Source organism: Capricornis sumatraensis, chromosome 4 (genome assembly GCF_032405125.1).
Source record: "Capricornis sumatraensis isolate serow.1 chromosome 4, serow.2, whole genome shotgun sequence".
NCBI lineage: Eukaryota > Metazoa > Chordata > Mammalia > Artiodactyla > Bovidae > Capricornis > Capricornis sumatraensis.
This window is the reverse complement of record NC_091072.1, coordinates 19697288-19712528: the sequence shown is the minus strand read 5'-3', so window position 1 is coordinate 19712528 and position 15241 is coordinate 19697288. Positions and strand designations below refer to the sequence as shown.

Genomic DNA, 15241 nt, shown 5'->3' with positions numbered 1-15241 from the left:
TCTGTCTGTGGGAACCCACACTTTTACAGCGGTAGAGCCCATTCGACCGCAATTCATCACAAAACATGAAGCAACTTCCAGGAATCAAGGAAGACAAGGGAACAACATCTAGCTGAGCTGTCTCAATAGGCCCAGTGTCATGAACCTGACCCCTCCACGTCTCCAGGAGGGGTTCAGCAAAGCAGCTCCCAGCAAAGGAGGGGGTCTTGGGCTTTTCTGAAAACAAGAAGTGGGAACTCTGGCCACACCCAAGACAGGGCTTGACAAAGGTAGGACAAATGATGCCAGGTTCACGTTAATGGAAGGAAGCAAGGAACCTAGTCCTGTCTGGGACGTGGGGACAAGAAGGAGCATTCCGACACTATGCTGACATCGAGGCTTGAAGTTATCAATGGGTGAGCAGCACTTCGATCCTCAGAGGGCAAAACAACCCCCAAAAGCAAAACCTAAAGCATGCTCTCATTTCTAGACAAGTTTGGAATTACTGCTAACCTGGCACTGGGTAACAACACTGTTCCACAATACTATAAGTTAAGTAACCCATGGTTAGTTCCCTCCTCCCTCCCCCCAAGCCCAACCCACCTGCTCCTTGTTCCAAAAGCCACTCCTCTATTTGGAAAGGCCCCTGAAAATGGCATTATCTCAAGAAAGGATTCTGCTATGGCACTCTAATGCCCATCCAGAAACTAGCTTCCCTGCAAAGAGTCTGCCTGACTCCTCACTCACGCTCTCTTGCTGTCCTAATCTTCCACGGGACCTCCAGTGGGGTGTCCACCACACCCTTCCTTTTATTCACGTATTCACTTTACAGATATCCACCTACACCAGGAATCTTTTAAGATCACAAGAATTTGTTGGCATACTTCATTCCAAGCAAACCCCCTAAAATTAAAATCTCTGATTTAGGCAAAAGAGGGAAAAAAAAAATTGGCGCTTCCACTTTCCCTTTCGGGTCTATCTCTTCTTAGCTAGGTTCCCCAAGGGCCTTGGCAAATGCTTCGCTGCAGGAAAATCCGATCTGCGCCCAGTTTTTTTTAGGAGCACCTTGCACGATATGGTATTTATCAAGTCCTTGGGCAGGTCTAGGAGAAAAACGCTTCCACCGCCAAACTGAGATACTGATCATCCAAAACGGTTGTATGGTTGCGGTTTCAAATCGCTTCGGTGGTCCATGTGCCCAAGAACCAACTTCAAAAATAGTCTCCAGTCCATATTCAAGAATGCGCTATCTGCGGATGTACACACCCACAGGTTCTGGTATCCGCGATGGAAGGAGGGGGTGCTGGAACCAATCTCCCACGGATACCCAGGGTCAACGCTAACAACGTCCTCGCTTCCCTTTCTCCTCCTCCCACCCTGCCCCCTTCCCAGCAGCAGCAAATGCAAGCTGATCGTCACGCCGTCTCGAACACACCACCTCACTGCATTGATGTCTGCATGCTGCCTGTGCTCCGCCGGTCCACACCAACATCAATATATTCTAAAGTCACGGTCCCTAGACTTTGTGTACTTACATACTCTGAGGAAATTCTCAATAAATACTTTTATTTATTATTAAGCATAAGTATTCACCTGTTGATGGTGACTTAAAAAGGAAAACCATATCCTAAAAGATTTCTTCAAAAAAAAATAATAATAATTCCTGTAACTACAACAAGAAAAGGACCAAGCACACAGAAGCAGGCACTTCTGGTCAACTTGTTTTTGGCCCTTTGCCTCCCCTCCACCGCCAGCCCCCGTTAATAAAACCAGGAGGGCACATTTGCCAGGATCTGTGGGTTTCCTAACTTCAAGCCTTACTGCTTTAAAAAAAAAAAAAAATGAGGTAAGAAATTCCTATCTGAAAAGTAAAACTGACACAAACCAAGACCCAGGTCTTCCCTGCCTGCTGAGGAAGCCGTTATTGCTCTAAGTTTGAGTGTTTTGTTTGTCTGCGTTTAAATATGTATTTGAGGTCCTTATTGCCATTCTAGCTGGCCCCAGCCAAAGAGAGATGGATGGAAGGAGCTCGGTCACCAGGCCCCCTGCGGGTCAGTCTGGACCTGGTACCCGGCCACCGGGCCCCACCCGACATGGGCTGGTGTGGGGGTGTGGGGGCGTTCTGAGGGTTCTAACAGCTGGGGGAGGTGGTGATGGGGCTGTGCAGGTAGGGCAGGCTGCTGGGGGCCGGGTGCACCCCCACGGAGACCGGGAAGCTGAAGACAAACTGTGACGTGGGCGTGGGGGTGGCCTTGCCCCGCTCGCGCAGGGGCCCCGACGGGCTGGCGGCCTCCACAGCGCAGGACGTGGCCAGCACCTGCGACTCGAACTGCAGCAGCTGGCCCATGAAGCTGAAGTTGGGCGAGATGATGCTCCGCCGCTGCTTGACGAACTCGAAGGCCTCCTCCAGCCGCACACGCTTCTTCATCATCAGGTAGGCCAGGCAGATGGTGGCCGAGCGGGAGATGCCAGCCTGGCAGTGCACCAGCACGCGCCCACGGCAGTCCTTCACCGCATCTGGGGCAGAGAGCCACGCGCCCATTAGTGTCCCCAAGTCCCTGTCCTTCCCTGGGCGGGATGAGGGCGCTGTGGGGAGGATCTGAGAAGCATTGGTCGGGGCCCTCCCTCTGAACCACGGAAGGGACAGCCTTCCGAGGCTGAGGCCAGGAGAGAGGAAACCCACCGGGCCAGGGAGTGCCATCGGTTCTAGGCTATTTTGGAGACTTAACCAGACAAATGTGCCGAGCTTAGGAAATACACATGCTAAAGCCCGGTGCCAGCACACACGGAGGGGTTTTCATTTGCAGGAGCAAAAACAATGACCCAGTTCTCTCTGTGTCTTCCTCTCCACCCGTAAGTCTTATCTGCTTGGCAGGTGGGACATCCAAGGCGAAAGTTCTTGGCTCTATCAGCTACCAGTGCCTGCGGTTTCTATAAGTCCATCTTCCTACCCCTGGGCAACTCAACACCCCAACGGCCAGCCTTCCTACTGAGAAAGAGGGAAAACAGGCACCCTCTGGGCAGGGCCCTTTCTAAGTCCCTCCTTCAACACTCTAGCTCCAAGTGGTTCCTTCTTCCCTCGCTTCCTGTCTCTGCCAGCCTTGCACCCAGCGCCCCATCCCTGAACCCAGCGCCCCAGCCAGGGCCAGCCTACCGATGTACTCGATGGCCTCCATGAACCAGGAGCTGATGTCAGCCTTGTGATTGTCCTCCACTGGGATACACTTGTACTGATAGTGTCCTTCGAAGTGGTTTGGGCAGTCAGAGGAGACGTTCAGCAAGGCTGTGATGCCCAGGGCATCCAGCATGTCCCTGCGGGCCGCATGATAGGCACTGCCGAGGTAGAGGAAGGGCAGGATCTCCACCGGACCCCCCTGCAGAAGGGGAGAACAAAGGGGCCCCCCCAAACATCGTAAGTATAAAACAGCGGGGCAGAGGGCTGGGACGGTGGGACGGGACAGGCAGAGGGAGCCAGTCTGGGGTGGGGGTGCTGCTGTCAAGGGCCGTGGGAAGATGGCCTGTGGACACAGCCCCTCCAGGTCTCCCCATGTCCTGCTGGGGCTCCAGGAGGGAGTGATGCGCTCAGTGGGACCTCTCTGGCCTTGATGCTGTGCTCTGCCTTGATGCTGGGCTCCCCTCTCTGGTTCAAGCAGCCCACCTCCCCCCGCCCCCTGTGACCAGTGAGGAAGAAGACACAATGGCGGGCCTTGTTCATCGTTTGTGATGTGAGGAGCTTACACCTGCTACCACTAAGCTACTTGCTGCAGATCAAAAACAGACGCCACAGCAACCTCAAAGACAAGAGGAGGGATCCTGGCAAAAGGAGGTTATGTTGGCTTTGCTAATGACACGATTTTGAGGCGGATCAACACAAGTGATGTGGGGTTTGTGGAGCAGAGTTGCGGGACCCCATCATTTTACTCCATCTCTGTCTAAAGGAGAGGGCTGGAAGGGGCGTGCTCGTAAGAATCATAGTGGCATGAGCTGGTTTTCTTAGAAGGGTTGGTTGTCCACTGATGTTCACTTAGCATTTATGATTAGCTTGTATGGGGGGTGGACAGCTCTGCCTGTTGTAAGCCAGGGCTGGGGTCTCAGCTTCCCACAGAGCACCCCACACACTTCTGGGCTCCTTGCTTGTCTGCACATAACTCTGGGAGCGAAGTCAGGGACTTATGTCTTTACATTCTTTTTTTAAGTAAGGGTAATGAGAGAAGGAAGGGGAAGAATTTCAAAGGAATAATGGATTCCACCTAAGGTCACATCCCAACACTCAGGGTTCATCAATTCACCCAGCATTGAGGCCCTGAGTCCTGAGCCTCTGACAAGCAGAAGTCTGATCTCAGCCCGCACCTGGTCGTGCAGTGGGGTTCCACAGGAGCTGCAGCTCAGGTCCAAAGACTCCGCCGTGCTTGGGGGCACAGCAGGTGGGATGGCTGCCAGAGCCTTGGTCTTGGAACAGAATTCTGGGTACTCGGAGGAGAACCTCTCATAGCCACCTGTAAAGGAGAAAGATGCTCAGGTTAATGGGGTCACTGAACAAGCAGGAAACCAAACCAGGGGAGAACTTGAACCCTACGCTTCACAGAGGAGAGCTGTTGGGAAGCTAGGGCTGGTTGCACCTATATTGGCCACTGGGTGGCGCTGTGGGCCCAGAGATAATGGCTAAGGAGCCCTTCTTCCAGAGATGGGGAGACTGCCTTGGGGAAGAACGCATCCTAAAGCTGGAAGAAAAGCTTTAGGGACAAGACTTCGGTTTAGAATGCAGATACACAAAGGAGGATGTGCAGGGGGAGACGAAGAAGGAATGCTTTCTTTACAGTGATGACAAAGAAAGAGGGAAGAGCCACTAGGGGTTTCCATGAGGCCACAATTGAGTCCTGGGACCCACAAAGATGTCTGCCATCCCCCACCTCCAGCTCTTCTTTTAGAGAGGTTCTCCAGTGTGGGAGAGAATAAAAGAAACTATTATCCTGGCACCAGCCCTTCTGGACCTCAGCAACAGAACAGATGCCAACCACACAGCCTCATGAACAGCTGTTCCATCAACAAGGGGCCAAAACGAGAGGAAACGGGCTTAGATCTAAACAAATCCCTCTTGCCTCATCCAGGTTTGGGGCACGGGAGGATTTCCTGACCTGAGAGTTGCTAAGCCCTGGAATGGTTCTCTGCGGAATCATCTTCCGGGGAAGGGAGGTCGTTTAAGTAAAAGGAGACCAATGGCCAACTTCTGTGGAGTAGCGTTAGTGGCACTCAGTCAAGGGCGGCTGCGCAGGGGTGGGCAGAGACGCAGGTGGAGGCGGGCAGGGAAACACACCAAGAAGAGACAGTCGGCCTGTGTCTCTGATTTTCTTGTGCACTCTGGGACTTTGCTTTTCGGGAAACCTACCATCTATTATTGTGAAGGTTTGGCCCTGCTTGTTTTTTTGTTTTTTTAAATTTTTTGTTGTTGTTGTAGGTTTTTGTTTTGATGTGGACCATTTCTGGAGTCTTGACTGGATGTGTTTGGGGGGCTTCCCAGGTGGCACAGTGGTAAAGAACCTGTCTGCAGTGCAGGAGACGCACGCAGGTTCAATCCCTGGGTCAGGAAGATCCCCTGCAGGAGGGCATGGCAACTCACTCCAGTATTCTTGCCTGGAGAGTCCCACGGATGGAGGAGCCTGGCCAGCTACAGTCCACGGCGTCACAAAGAGTTGAACACAACTGAGCATGCGTGCACTGCCTCTGTTCTGTGTGTTGGTTTCTCGGCCCTGAGGCACGTGGGATCTCAGCTCCCCAATCAGGGGAATCACACCTGCGCCCCCTGCACTGGAAGGTGACGTCTCAACCCCTGGACCAAGAGAGAAGTCCCCCTGCTTGTATTTTTATTTTGCAGTTTCTATTCGACCAAAAAGAGATTATAAATTAACTCAGTAGGGTCTGCAGGCTGTGGAACAACCGCTCAACGGATGGACATGTAGGCAGCTGGCCCTTTACACCTTTATGACTAAGCGACAGGGTGGGTGCCATTGCTCTCTATCCCTACCATTCAAAGCAGTTTTCCAACATGTGACGGTTAGTCAATTCCTTGACACCACCACTTCGGAGGGGAAAGAAAATGATCGTTTGCCACATCATAAGGCTTCCAGGAACAGGGCAGACATTTTTTCCTCTCTGAGCGGGAGGCTCCTGGTTTCCCTCCCCCAGGCTATAAATGGCCATTTCTCTGGTCACAGGCCCTCGCTCTGCTGAGTCATAATGACCAGCCTCCCTGGAGGGAAAACCTGCTGGAGGCCCAGTCCTGCCCTCTTCAGAGGTGCTACGGGCCTGAGTGGACCTCTTGTCAGGAGCAGCCCTCCCTTTCGCCTATAAACCTGCCAACGCTTCCACCCCAAACAGAGGCTATAAGCAATGAGAGCCGGCAAGTGCCTTTAGCTGAAGCCCCTGTGATAGGCCTCAGAGATGGAAACTTCAGGAAATGCTGCCCTTTGGAGAAAATAAAAGGAGAAGTGGGTCCATCCACAAACCGATGTTGATCGTCTATATGAAATACCATCACTTGATGCTTTGTAATTCTAGAGGATCTGAAAAATTGAGTGAAAGGATCTGTGTGTTTATTACATAACTTGAACATTAAAATACATCTCAAAGAGATGCATGACGTTGAGGGGTGCCCTCCAAAAAGCTCATCACCTGGATGGGCAGGCCAGCAGAGTCACAGGCAGGTCAGGGCAAAGCTCCAAGGTCATAGAGAAGCGGTAGCCCTTAGGGCTGAAGGAGCCAAGGAACCTCAGTGGTAGAAAGAACGTACTTCCCGTTGCTGAGAAGGCACGGACCAGGGCACCAGACGGAAGGGAAAGAGACTCGTCTTTGCAGTCAGATCTGAGTTGAAATGCCAGCCCTGTGAATGAATCATAGGCTGTGCAGCCTGGAGACATCACTGAACCTCTCTGAGCCTCCTCCTCATTTATAAAATGTAATGAAACTTCCAGGCCGGGAGTCTGGGAGTCTCCGGTGGGGACTGACTGAAACAGCCAGTGTGCTGTGCCTGGCCCCAGGGAGACACGCAATGAACATTTCCTTCTTTGGTACCTAAGGGGACTCCAGCTTCACTGGCAACTTCTCACACTTTCTCCTCCTGGGCTTTCCTTCTTTTTTCCAGTGGGCATCTGGAGAGCTGGTAGTTAGGCAGCAGAAGAACAGGTACCAGGCACTTCCTGCGTCCCACGTCCCCTGCCCAATCAAGGACATCTGCTACCTCCAGGGCTGACCGTCAATCAATCCCCAGGGAGCAGCAGAACCCTGGAGGGGTCCCCAGCCTGCAGCTGACCCTGGGGGTGTGGCCGGTGTGGGGAATGGGAGAGGGTGCAGGCGGGCCCAGAGACCAGACCAGGCTTGAAGCAGGGGGCTCTCTGTCATCTCCCCAAGGCTGCACGTAACAGGACAGAGAGATAGTAGTGGTCAGGGAAAGGCACCATTACAACGAAGCGGCAAAATGATTACTGCAAAGTTCTTTCGCTCTGGAGACAGAAGCAAAGGGAGGGTGGTGTCCCTGACATGGGAGCAATGGAAAGGATTTCCCTCCGGAGCCATCATTAGCTTTGGGGGGATCTGTGACTGGCAGTTACAAGGAGCATCAGCAAAGGACCTCCTGGGGCCCAGGAGCTGCAGTCAGACCAGGACCTCGGATGAGCAGAACACACCCTCGTGGGGTCGGGAGCTCCTGGGTGATGCACTGCAGAAACAGGAGTGCAGGTCAGGGGCCATTCAGTCCACGCCCCACCAGGTCACACTCCGATCCAGGTTAATAAAAATGACAGGCCCTCTTAAAAGGAGATGTTCATTATGTGTCAGGCTCTTCCCACCCTGGTATCCAACCAGCAGCCCTGGAGGAAGGCGTGTCGAGCCCCAATTTAACAGAAGAGAAAACTGAATTGCACGGCAGCCCCCAAGTAAGGGCATTCAGCCCGCAGCGGCTGCTGCTGCTACTATGTCACTTAAGTTGTGTCCAACTCTGTGCGACCCCATAGACGGCAGCCCACCAGGCTCCCCGCCCCTGGGATTCTCCAGGCAAGAACATTGGAGTGGGTTGCCATTTCCTTCTCCAATGCATGAAGGTAAAAGGAGAAAGTGAAGTCGCTCAGTCGTGTCTGACTCTTAGCGACCCCACAGACTGCAGCCCACCAAGCTCCTCCGTCCATGGGATTTTCCAGGCAAGAGGACTGGAGTGGGGTGCCACTGCCTTCTCCAGAAGGGGCCTCAAAGTCACTTGGAACCTGGTCATCAGGAGCCTGTCCTGGTGCTTGCCCACCGCTGCTCCTCCAGTGACCCTTCTCTAAGGGCTGGCCCCCCTCAGTGGTTCATCACTCTAGCAAAGAATTTTGATGCAGAAATAAGAAGAAGGTGAACAGGGCACTGCTGACATTTCACTGGACTCTGCTTCTCTCCAATGCTTTTCGAACTCCAGGTAGTTATGGAGGAGTCCTGACCAGCATCTTTTTTTTTAATTTAATGAAACAGAATAAAACCAACCTGCATTTATACAGGGTATGGTTTCATGGCACTCTCGTTTCACAGTGATGGTCCCCATCACAGGGACTCCCCTGGCACTTAAAGGCACTTGCTGGCTCTTCTCCCAGACTGTACGCAGCACGTGCTGCAGTGAGGCAGGAGCCCAGTCCAGGGCGACAGACACCTGGCCAGGCCGTGAGCTGCTGCAGAACACCACTCAAGTCTTACATCTCTTGGGGGAAAGTGTGTTTTAAGAGCTCAAATTATGTAATAAACACATGGATCATTTCACTTTTTAAAAAAAGGTCAGCTCCTCTAGAAGTATATAGAGAAGCCCTATACTAGGTCCTGATGGAAACGAAACTCAGTTTCTTACGGAGGGCGGCAGTGAAGATGACTGTTTCCAGCCTCTCTCCTCAGTGCCTGCCTCCCCAGCTCACATCTGTGCAGGTACCATAGCCACGACCCTTTCAGCAAGAGCGAGATTTACTTGTATTTTTTCATCTCTGACCACATCCTGCAGCATGTGGGATCTTAGTTCCCCGACCAGGGATAGAACCTGTGCTGCCTGTACTGGGAGTGCACAGTCTTAGCCACTGGACCACCAGGGAAGTCCCAAGAGCTAGATTTCAACCTCCAAGCTTTATCTAGAACTCATGCGAGGAAAAGTTTATTGCCACTGTAGACACGGCGGGGTGGGATGGGGGGAGCTTCCATCCTGTGGCCTTGGAGCTATGCGGGGTGGGGGGCGGAAGCAGACGGGTGTAGAGGAGCCCCAGCTCTGACTGGGGGAGCTGGAAGAGACACATCCCCTCCTAAGCCCTGTTTTCCACCCTCAGAATGCAAGGATTCCAGACGCTATTATCTCGAAGTTCCAACATTCTGTGCTCCTAACTGGTCATGAACTGACTTGCCGACTACCAACTGAGAGCAGGTATATTTCCATCAGACCTGTGTATTTCCACCTTCTGAACACAATCTCACAACACATTCGTCAGTGAATTCCCACCGTTTTTTTTCCTTACGTCCTGTCGCATGTAATTTGGTAACAGATATGCTGACTAATTTTGACCTGTTTTTCCCCATGTTCTTATTTAATAATATACCTTCTAGCCTTAAAGCTCTCGTTTTCCCATCTTAATTTAAAAACCGGAGTGTCTGGGGGGGGCGGGGCAGAAAGGACTATAATTTTCTACCCAACTTCCTTGAGGAATAGCTACGCCTACGGTTCAACTTTGTGTTCTTTTCGTCTTCTCACAGGGACAGCGAGGCAGTTTTCAAAGTTGACAGAAACTGTGAAACTGGCTGGCCCGCTGCTCATGCAGGCGGGGCGGGGGAGATGTGAGAGAAAGTCCTTTGAAAGGGCAGGCTGCTGCAGTGCCCGTCAGCACTGCAGGACTCTTAAAGGGGTCTGTGATGGGAAGGACAGCCTTTAGGTGGTGACGATGATTGCGGCTCTTAACGTGGCTGCCACTTTTTCCCTGTTACCCTCTCTACACTCACAATATCAACCTGTTCACAAACAGGGCTCATGGCCTTGCTGTCCTGGGACGTCTTATCCATATCAAGCAAACAGCAGGCAAAGTCTGGGGACATCTGAAGGTCCTTTGGCTTTGAGAACTTCCAAGACTTCTGGTTTACATATACAGGCTCCTCACCTCGGGGTTACCGGCTGAGACCTCCGGGTCCTGGGTCTGACACCTCTGGTGTCCCAGGCAGCTGGCTGGACACCCGAGGTCACACTCGCGGCTGGATCTCGTTTGCAGCCCCTCCCGGTCCTTCTCTGCCATCTGCTCCCTTCAGCAATCTGGCTTCCATCTAGTCTCCATTTCTTCCTCCCCAACTTCCTCTTTGTTAAAGGGAAACTGCCTTCCAGGGAGGAAACCAGCTATCTGGTTTCAGATGTTCTGATTTTTTTAAAGGAATTCCTTGGCTCTTTAAAAAAGCCACCCTTTCTCCTCTCTGAGTTCTCTGTGCAGCCCACCTTGGGAAAGGGCAGCCTACCAAGACAAGCCCAAAGGAGCTGAGATGGACTTCCTGACAATAAGGCTGTCACTCTCAGTTGACACCTAGCCCCTGTCTTTAGTTGCTTTTGTGGACTGGAACCATCCAGTGCAGATGATGCAAAGAGTAGTGACTTTGCCTCATTCTTTATAATTCTTTAAAGTCTCACACCATGGGTTAGGAATTTCCCTTAAGACCTACCTTTATTTTTATATTTCTAATTCTAACAGTTCTCCGCTGTCATGAGTATTGTGTCCTGTATGCAAGGAGAAAAGCCAGTCTTTTTGCCTTTGGGTGAAAAAGCTGCCCTTAGGATCCCCCAGGACTCTGCCATTTGGTGCCACTGACCTGGAAAGGAGGATGGGCAGGGCAGATGGACACAGAGAAAAGATGGAACACAGCCACCTGACCTCTGCCCATAGCTCTCAGGATGGGCCTCAGTCGCTGATCACACGGAAGCTATCATGTCAGGTCTCTACGATCAGGCTTGGGGACTGTCGGGTATGTGACTGCCAACCTGGAAGGAGAAGCTGCAGTATACTGATCTTCCCAATTTCTCAAAACAGCTCCAGGACGGCTTTTAAATCAGAACTTGAGTAAGAACTGACAAAGGTCACAGGCTGAGAAGAACTTTAGGACAGAAGAAAAAGTAAGATAATGTTTTTATACCTGAAATCTTCTGTGTAACAGACTGATCTCTTATTGGGGGGATGTGGGAAGTAAAGAATGACTTCTATTAAGGTACGAAAATGCTTTTTTTGTCTTTCTCTACTGGGGGGAAGGGGTCTAAAACCCTAATCTAAGGATCTATGAAGGAAAGAGAAAGAGATTTCAAAAGAGATGTGTACTATAATTAAATCTGAAAAGCTGAAATCTCTAAACTGTCCCAAAATGCCTTACAGGGTTTTCAATAAAACGAGTTTTACCCCAGTGGGAAGATTAACTAGCCAAAGGACCAGAAAATGTAGTGATTTGGGTTACTGCTTTTAGCAAACCTTGAGTATTATTAGGAATTGTAAAGGCCAGCTAGCATTGCCTTAATCTTAAGTAAAGCTATGAATTCTTGCCTGTGGTATTAGTTATTAACTACCTGTAATATATAACCAACTGCCCTTCAAAGTGGCAGAAATAGAAAAATCTGCTGTTTAAACCCAATTAATTGGTAAAAGTCATAGCTTGTGACCAGGAAGAGTAATAGAACCTCTGAAAATATCCGGCTGTATTTCCTGTCCCCCCAGGATGGCAGATATCAACAGTTTTCCACAGCTTAATGTCTGACCACTTTAACTGCACATCCACCACCACACATGAATGGTTGCACAGAAGGCCCCACTGGCTGCAAAATGAAAGGAACAAATTGGGGAGGGAGGAGAATCATCCAAATTACCCAGCACCTAATCAATTCAGGTATTTACTAAAGATAAATCTAAGGGGCTTGTCTCCTCCCGTTTCCCTTTAGTTTCCTGCCCCCAGGGCCTCCTGCGAGGAACCCACGTTTCCTGCTGTTCTCTGCACTGTCCGCCCCCAGGCGCATCTCCCCGCAGCGCCAAGGGAGCCCATTTCCTTCTGCCCTCACTGGGGGATTCCTTTGCAGGGGAAGGCTAGGGGAAGGCTAGGAGAAGGAAGAGGAACTGTGTGAAGACCGCCTCTGTTTAGCACCTAAATGAAAATAACCTGAGCTGAATAGTATTTGAACCAGTTAACCTCAAAGATGTTCTATCACCACTGCAGAACAAGCTGGAAGGAGATACCCTCCCTCTTTAGGCGGCGGTTGCGTCCAAAGCCAGGCTCCCTTTGCTTAGAAAGACCCAGCTGAACCTCTCCTGGCCCCTCCCGGGAGGGCCTGTAAAGAAAAGTTCCACCCCAAGCCCAGGCCATGCCCTCCCCAGCTCAGAGGATGCGGTCTTGGAGAGGCAGCGAGCGGTCCGCCCCTGCGCACGCCGGGTCAGACAACAGGAGGCAGTGCAGGCCTCGGGAGGAAAGAGCCCTTAAAGCACTCCTTTTCCTTCGGCCAGGCACCTCGCCAACCGCCAGGGGACTGCCGACCCTATAGACCAGCATTTGCCTCGCGCCCGGCGGTCGGCCCGCGGGGCGGCTCTCGGTACAGATCTGGCTACGGGCTCTCCCGGCGGGATTCGGGGGAACCAGGCAGGTGCCGTGAGCCCGAGGAGGGAACCTTAAAAATCTGCTTCTCTCGCCGGGAGCCGGGCCTCAGTGCGCGCCCGGAAACCCTAGGGCGGTCCTCTCTGGATTTCTTCCAGGAAAAAAAGAAAACAAAACGAACCCAGACGCCACGTGCGTCCGCTCTGCCTAGAGAAGGGTCCCAGGTTCCGAGGCCGAGTAGGCAGGCGTGCGATCGGGGTCCAAATCCAGAGTGATCGAGGTGAGCACAGCTCGGAGAACACCGCGGCCAGCCCTTGCCACTCAAAGGGGCTTTCGTCCTAGAGAAATTTCTCTCACTGTCCTTACGTGCGCCAGCACCACGCAGAGGAGGACGAGCGGCGTGCTCAACCGCGGGGACCCCATCCCCGCGCTCCACTCGGTCCAGGGCCGCCGGGCTCCCGGCACACCTCGGCGCCCGGGGCCCCTAGGCCCCTGCGCCCAGGTCGCCTCGCTTAGCGCCTGGTCCTTCCGGTGCAAGGCCCTTCCTGGCACTTTCCCTTAAAGCGCTGGGCCCAATCAGAGGTGCCAGAGGCCGCCCTCGCGAAGAAAGAAAAATCAGCAAAATCGCCTTAGTGGTTCAACCAAAGGTCAACAGCAGCATTTCCCCAGCAGCTGACAGGTCAAATGGCCAGGAAACAACTGCCGAGAACAAAGCCCCCCGCTGTTCACAGGGGCCAGCCCGACCCGCCGGCACCGAGCGGTGTGGTCGTGCCTTTTGGAAGGAGCGGTGGGGAGAGGTTTCCGCCGCCGCACCTCCCGCCCCATCTCCCTTCCTCTCCGGTGAGCGGGTCCGGAGAGGAAGGGCAGGAGGGAGGGGGCTGGGGACGCCAGCAGGGAAAGGGGCGGCCCTTTGATGGCGGGGGTACGAAACGCCTCCCTCGGGTCCTGGGGCGGCCAGGACCCGCAGCGGGCTAAGGAATGCACGGAATGCGGCGCGGGTGGAAGGGGCGCAGCGCCGCAGGGCCCCAGCGACTCGCCCGCTCCCGGCCTGGCCGGGCAGGTGCGGCCTGCGCCCGGGTCCTTCCAGGTGCTTGGGTAGCCTTCGGCCCTTTTGGAGTTTTCGACTTGCAGATTTGATAAGATCTCCCCTTCCCTAGAGTTTCGCACTTAAGCACGCGCCGCCATCTGACAGTCTTGAGTCTGAACAAAAGGTCGTTACTTCTCAGCTACCTTCATTTAAGAGGCCCCATCCCGCCTGGCGACACCCGCAAATACTCGGACCTCCCGCCTCCGTCTCCGGAGCCTAGGTCTAGCCCGAGGCGGGAGGGTTTGGACACCCTTCCTGGTGGAGCTCGGAATTGGGCGGCAGGAGAGGAGATATGGATTTGCTCCACACCAAGCCCGCAAGCTGATCCTCGATTTTGCATTTATGAACGGTTGGTTTCCAGCAGGAGCCGCAGAACCGATCACACCCCAGCGCTCACCCCCTCCCCCCCGCCTTCCCTCTCTTCCCCACGTCTCGGAATCTCGTAATCGGATTCGGTGCGGGACCCGGCCATGCCAAACCAACAGGCCTAACCTATCCCCCACCTCCCGCGTAGTGGCACTTGAGAGCACTTCCCTGGACTCGAAGGTGGAAAAGCTGCTGAGTCGCTTCTCCCGCAAGGCCAGACCGTTAGTGGATGTAAACAAATGCAGAATCGCCGGGAAGGGTCCGGAATTGCAGGTGACTGAGCCCTCACCGTCTCTGAGGACTTCAGGAGCTCGCGCTTGCACACAAACGCACAGAACCCTTGCACACCAGCGCGCACACCAACACGCACAAAGCGTTTGGGGGGCATCCCGCAGCCACGAGTCCCCCCGCCAGGCACCTCTTCTCCTGCCCCCTAACGCGCAGGCCGCCCAGCCCCGCCGCACCGACCCTCCAGCTCGCGCCCAGCGCCCGCGTTTACCTTTCAGTAGGCAGATGTCGGTGCGCTCGGCGTTGCGACGCAGCGCCTGCACCACCAGCGACACGGTGCTGTCCTCGCGGAGGCTCTCGGCGCGCGGGCTGCGCTCGTCGTAGACGATGACGGCGGAGTAGAGGCCGGAGCGCAGGCGGGCGCGCACCTCTTCCTCGGCGGGCAGGATCTGCTCCAGGCTCACGGAGCCCTTAGCCCGCCGCCGCACAATGGTGTTGCAGCGCACGTTGACCGAGCCTCGGATGTAGCCCGCGCTGTGCGCCAGGAACGGTCTGCAGTCCAGCAGCAGGCACTTGCCGCCGCTCAGCAGCCCCAGGGCGCCGTGGCTGCCGCTGCCGCCCGCGCCGCCGCCGTTCTCGTCCCGGTTCATCAGCCTTTTGAGCACGCTGCAGTCCATCTCCCGCAGCTCGTCCACGGTCACCATGGTCGCCGGGAACCGCGTCTGTTGGACACGCGAGGAGGCGAAGGACGCCCGGGAGAGTTGGGCTCCAGGAAGGGGTGAGCGGGGGGCTGCGAAAGGGCGCGCGCGGGCAGAAGCGGCCTCAAACTTGGCCCCTAGGGGCTCTCACTGGCGAACCTCTTCTCCCGGCTTCCCCTTTCTCCCGCAGCTTCTCAGTTACATAGCAGTCCGGGCGGCCTCGGGCGCCGGGCAGCACGATGCCAAGGGGGAGGTGGCAGTGGAGTAGTGTGTTTACGGGAGAGGTACG

The 15241-nt window shown here is 54.0% G+C and overlaps 1 protein-coding gene across 1 annotated transcript; it reads right to left on the bottom strand.

The window, feature by feature from the left end:
- Nucleotides 1-672: 672 nt before the first annotated feature.
- On the bottom strand, nucleotides 673-14958 carry DUSP4 (dual specificity phosphatase 4). The gene is made up of 4 exons (XM_068971033.1): nucleotides 14526-14958; nucleotides 4330-4475; nucleotides 3134-3353; nucleotides 673-2496 (listed from the first exon to the last, which is right to left on the bottom strand). The coding sequence occupies exons 1-4, from the start codon at nucleotides 14956-14958 to the stop codon at nucleotides 2111-2113; spliced, it is 1185 nt and encodes a 394-aa protein (XP_068827134.1). The 3' UTR covers nucleotides 673-2110.
- Nucleotides 14959-15241: the final 283 nt, after the last annotated feature.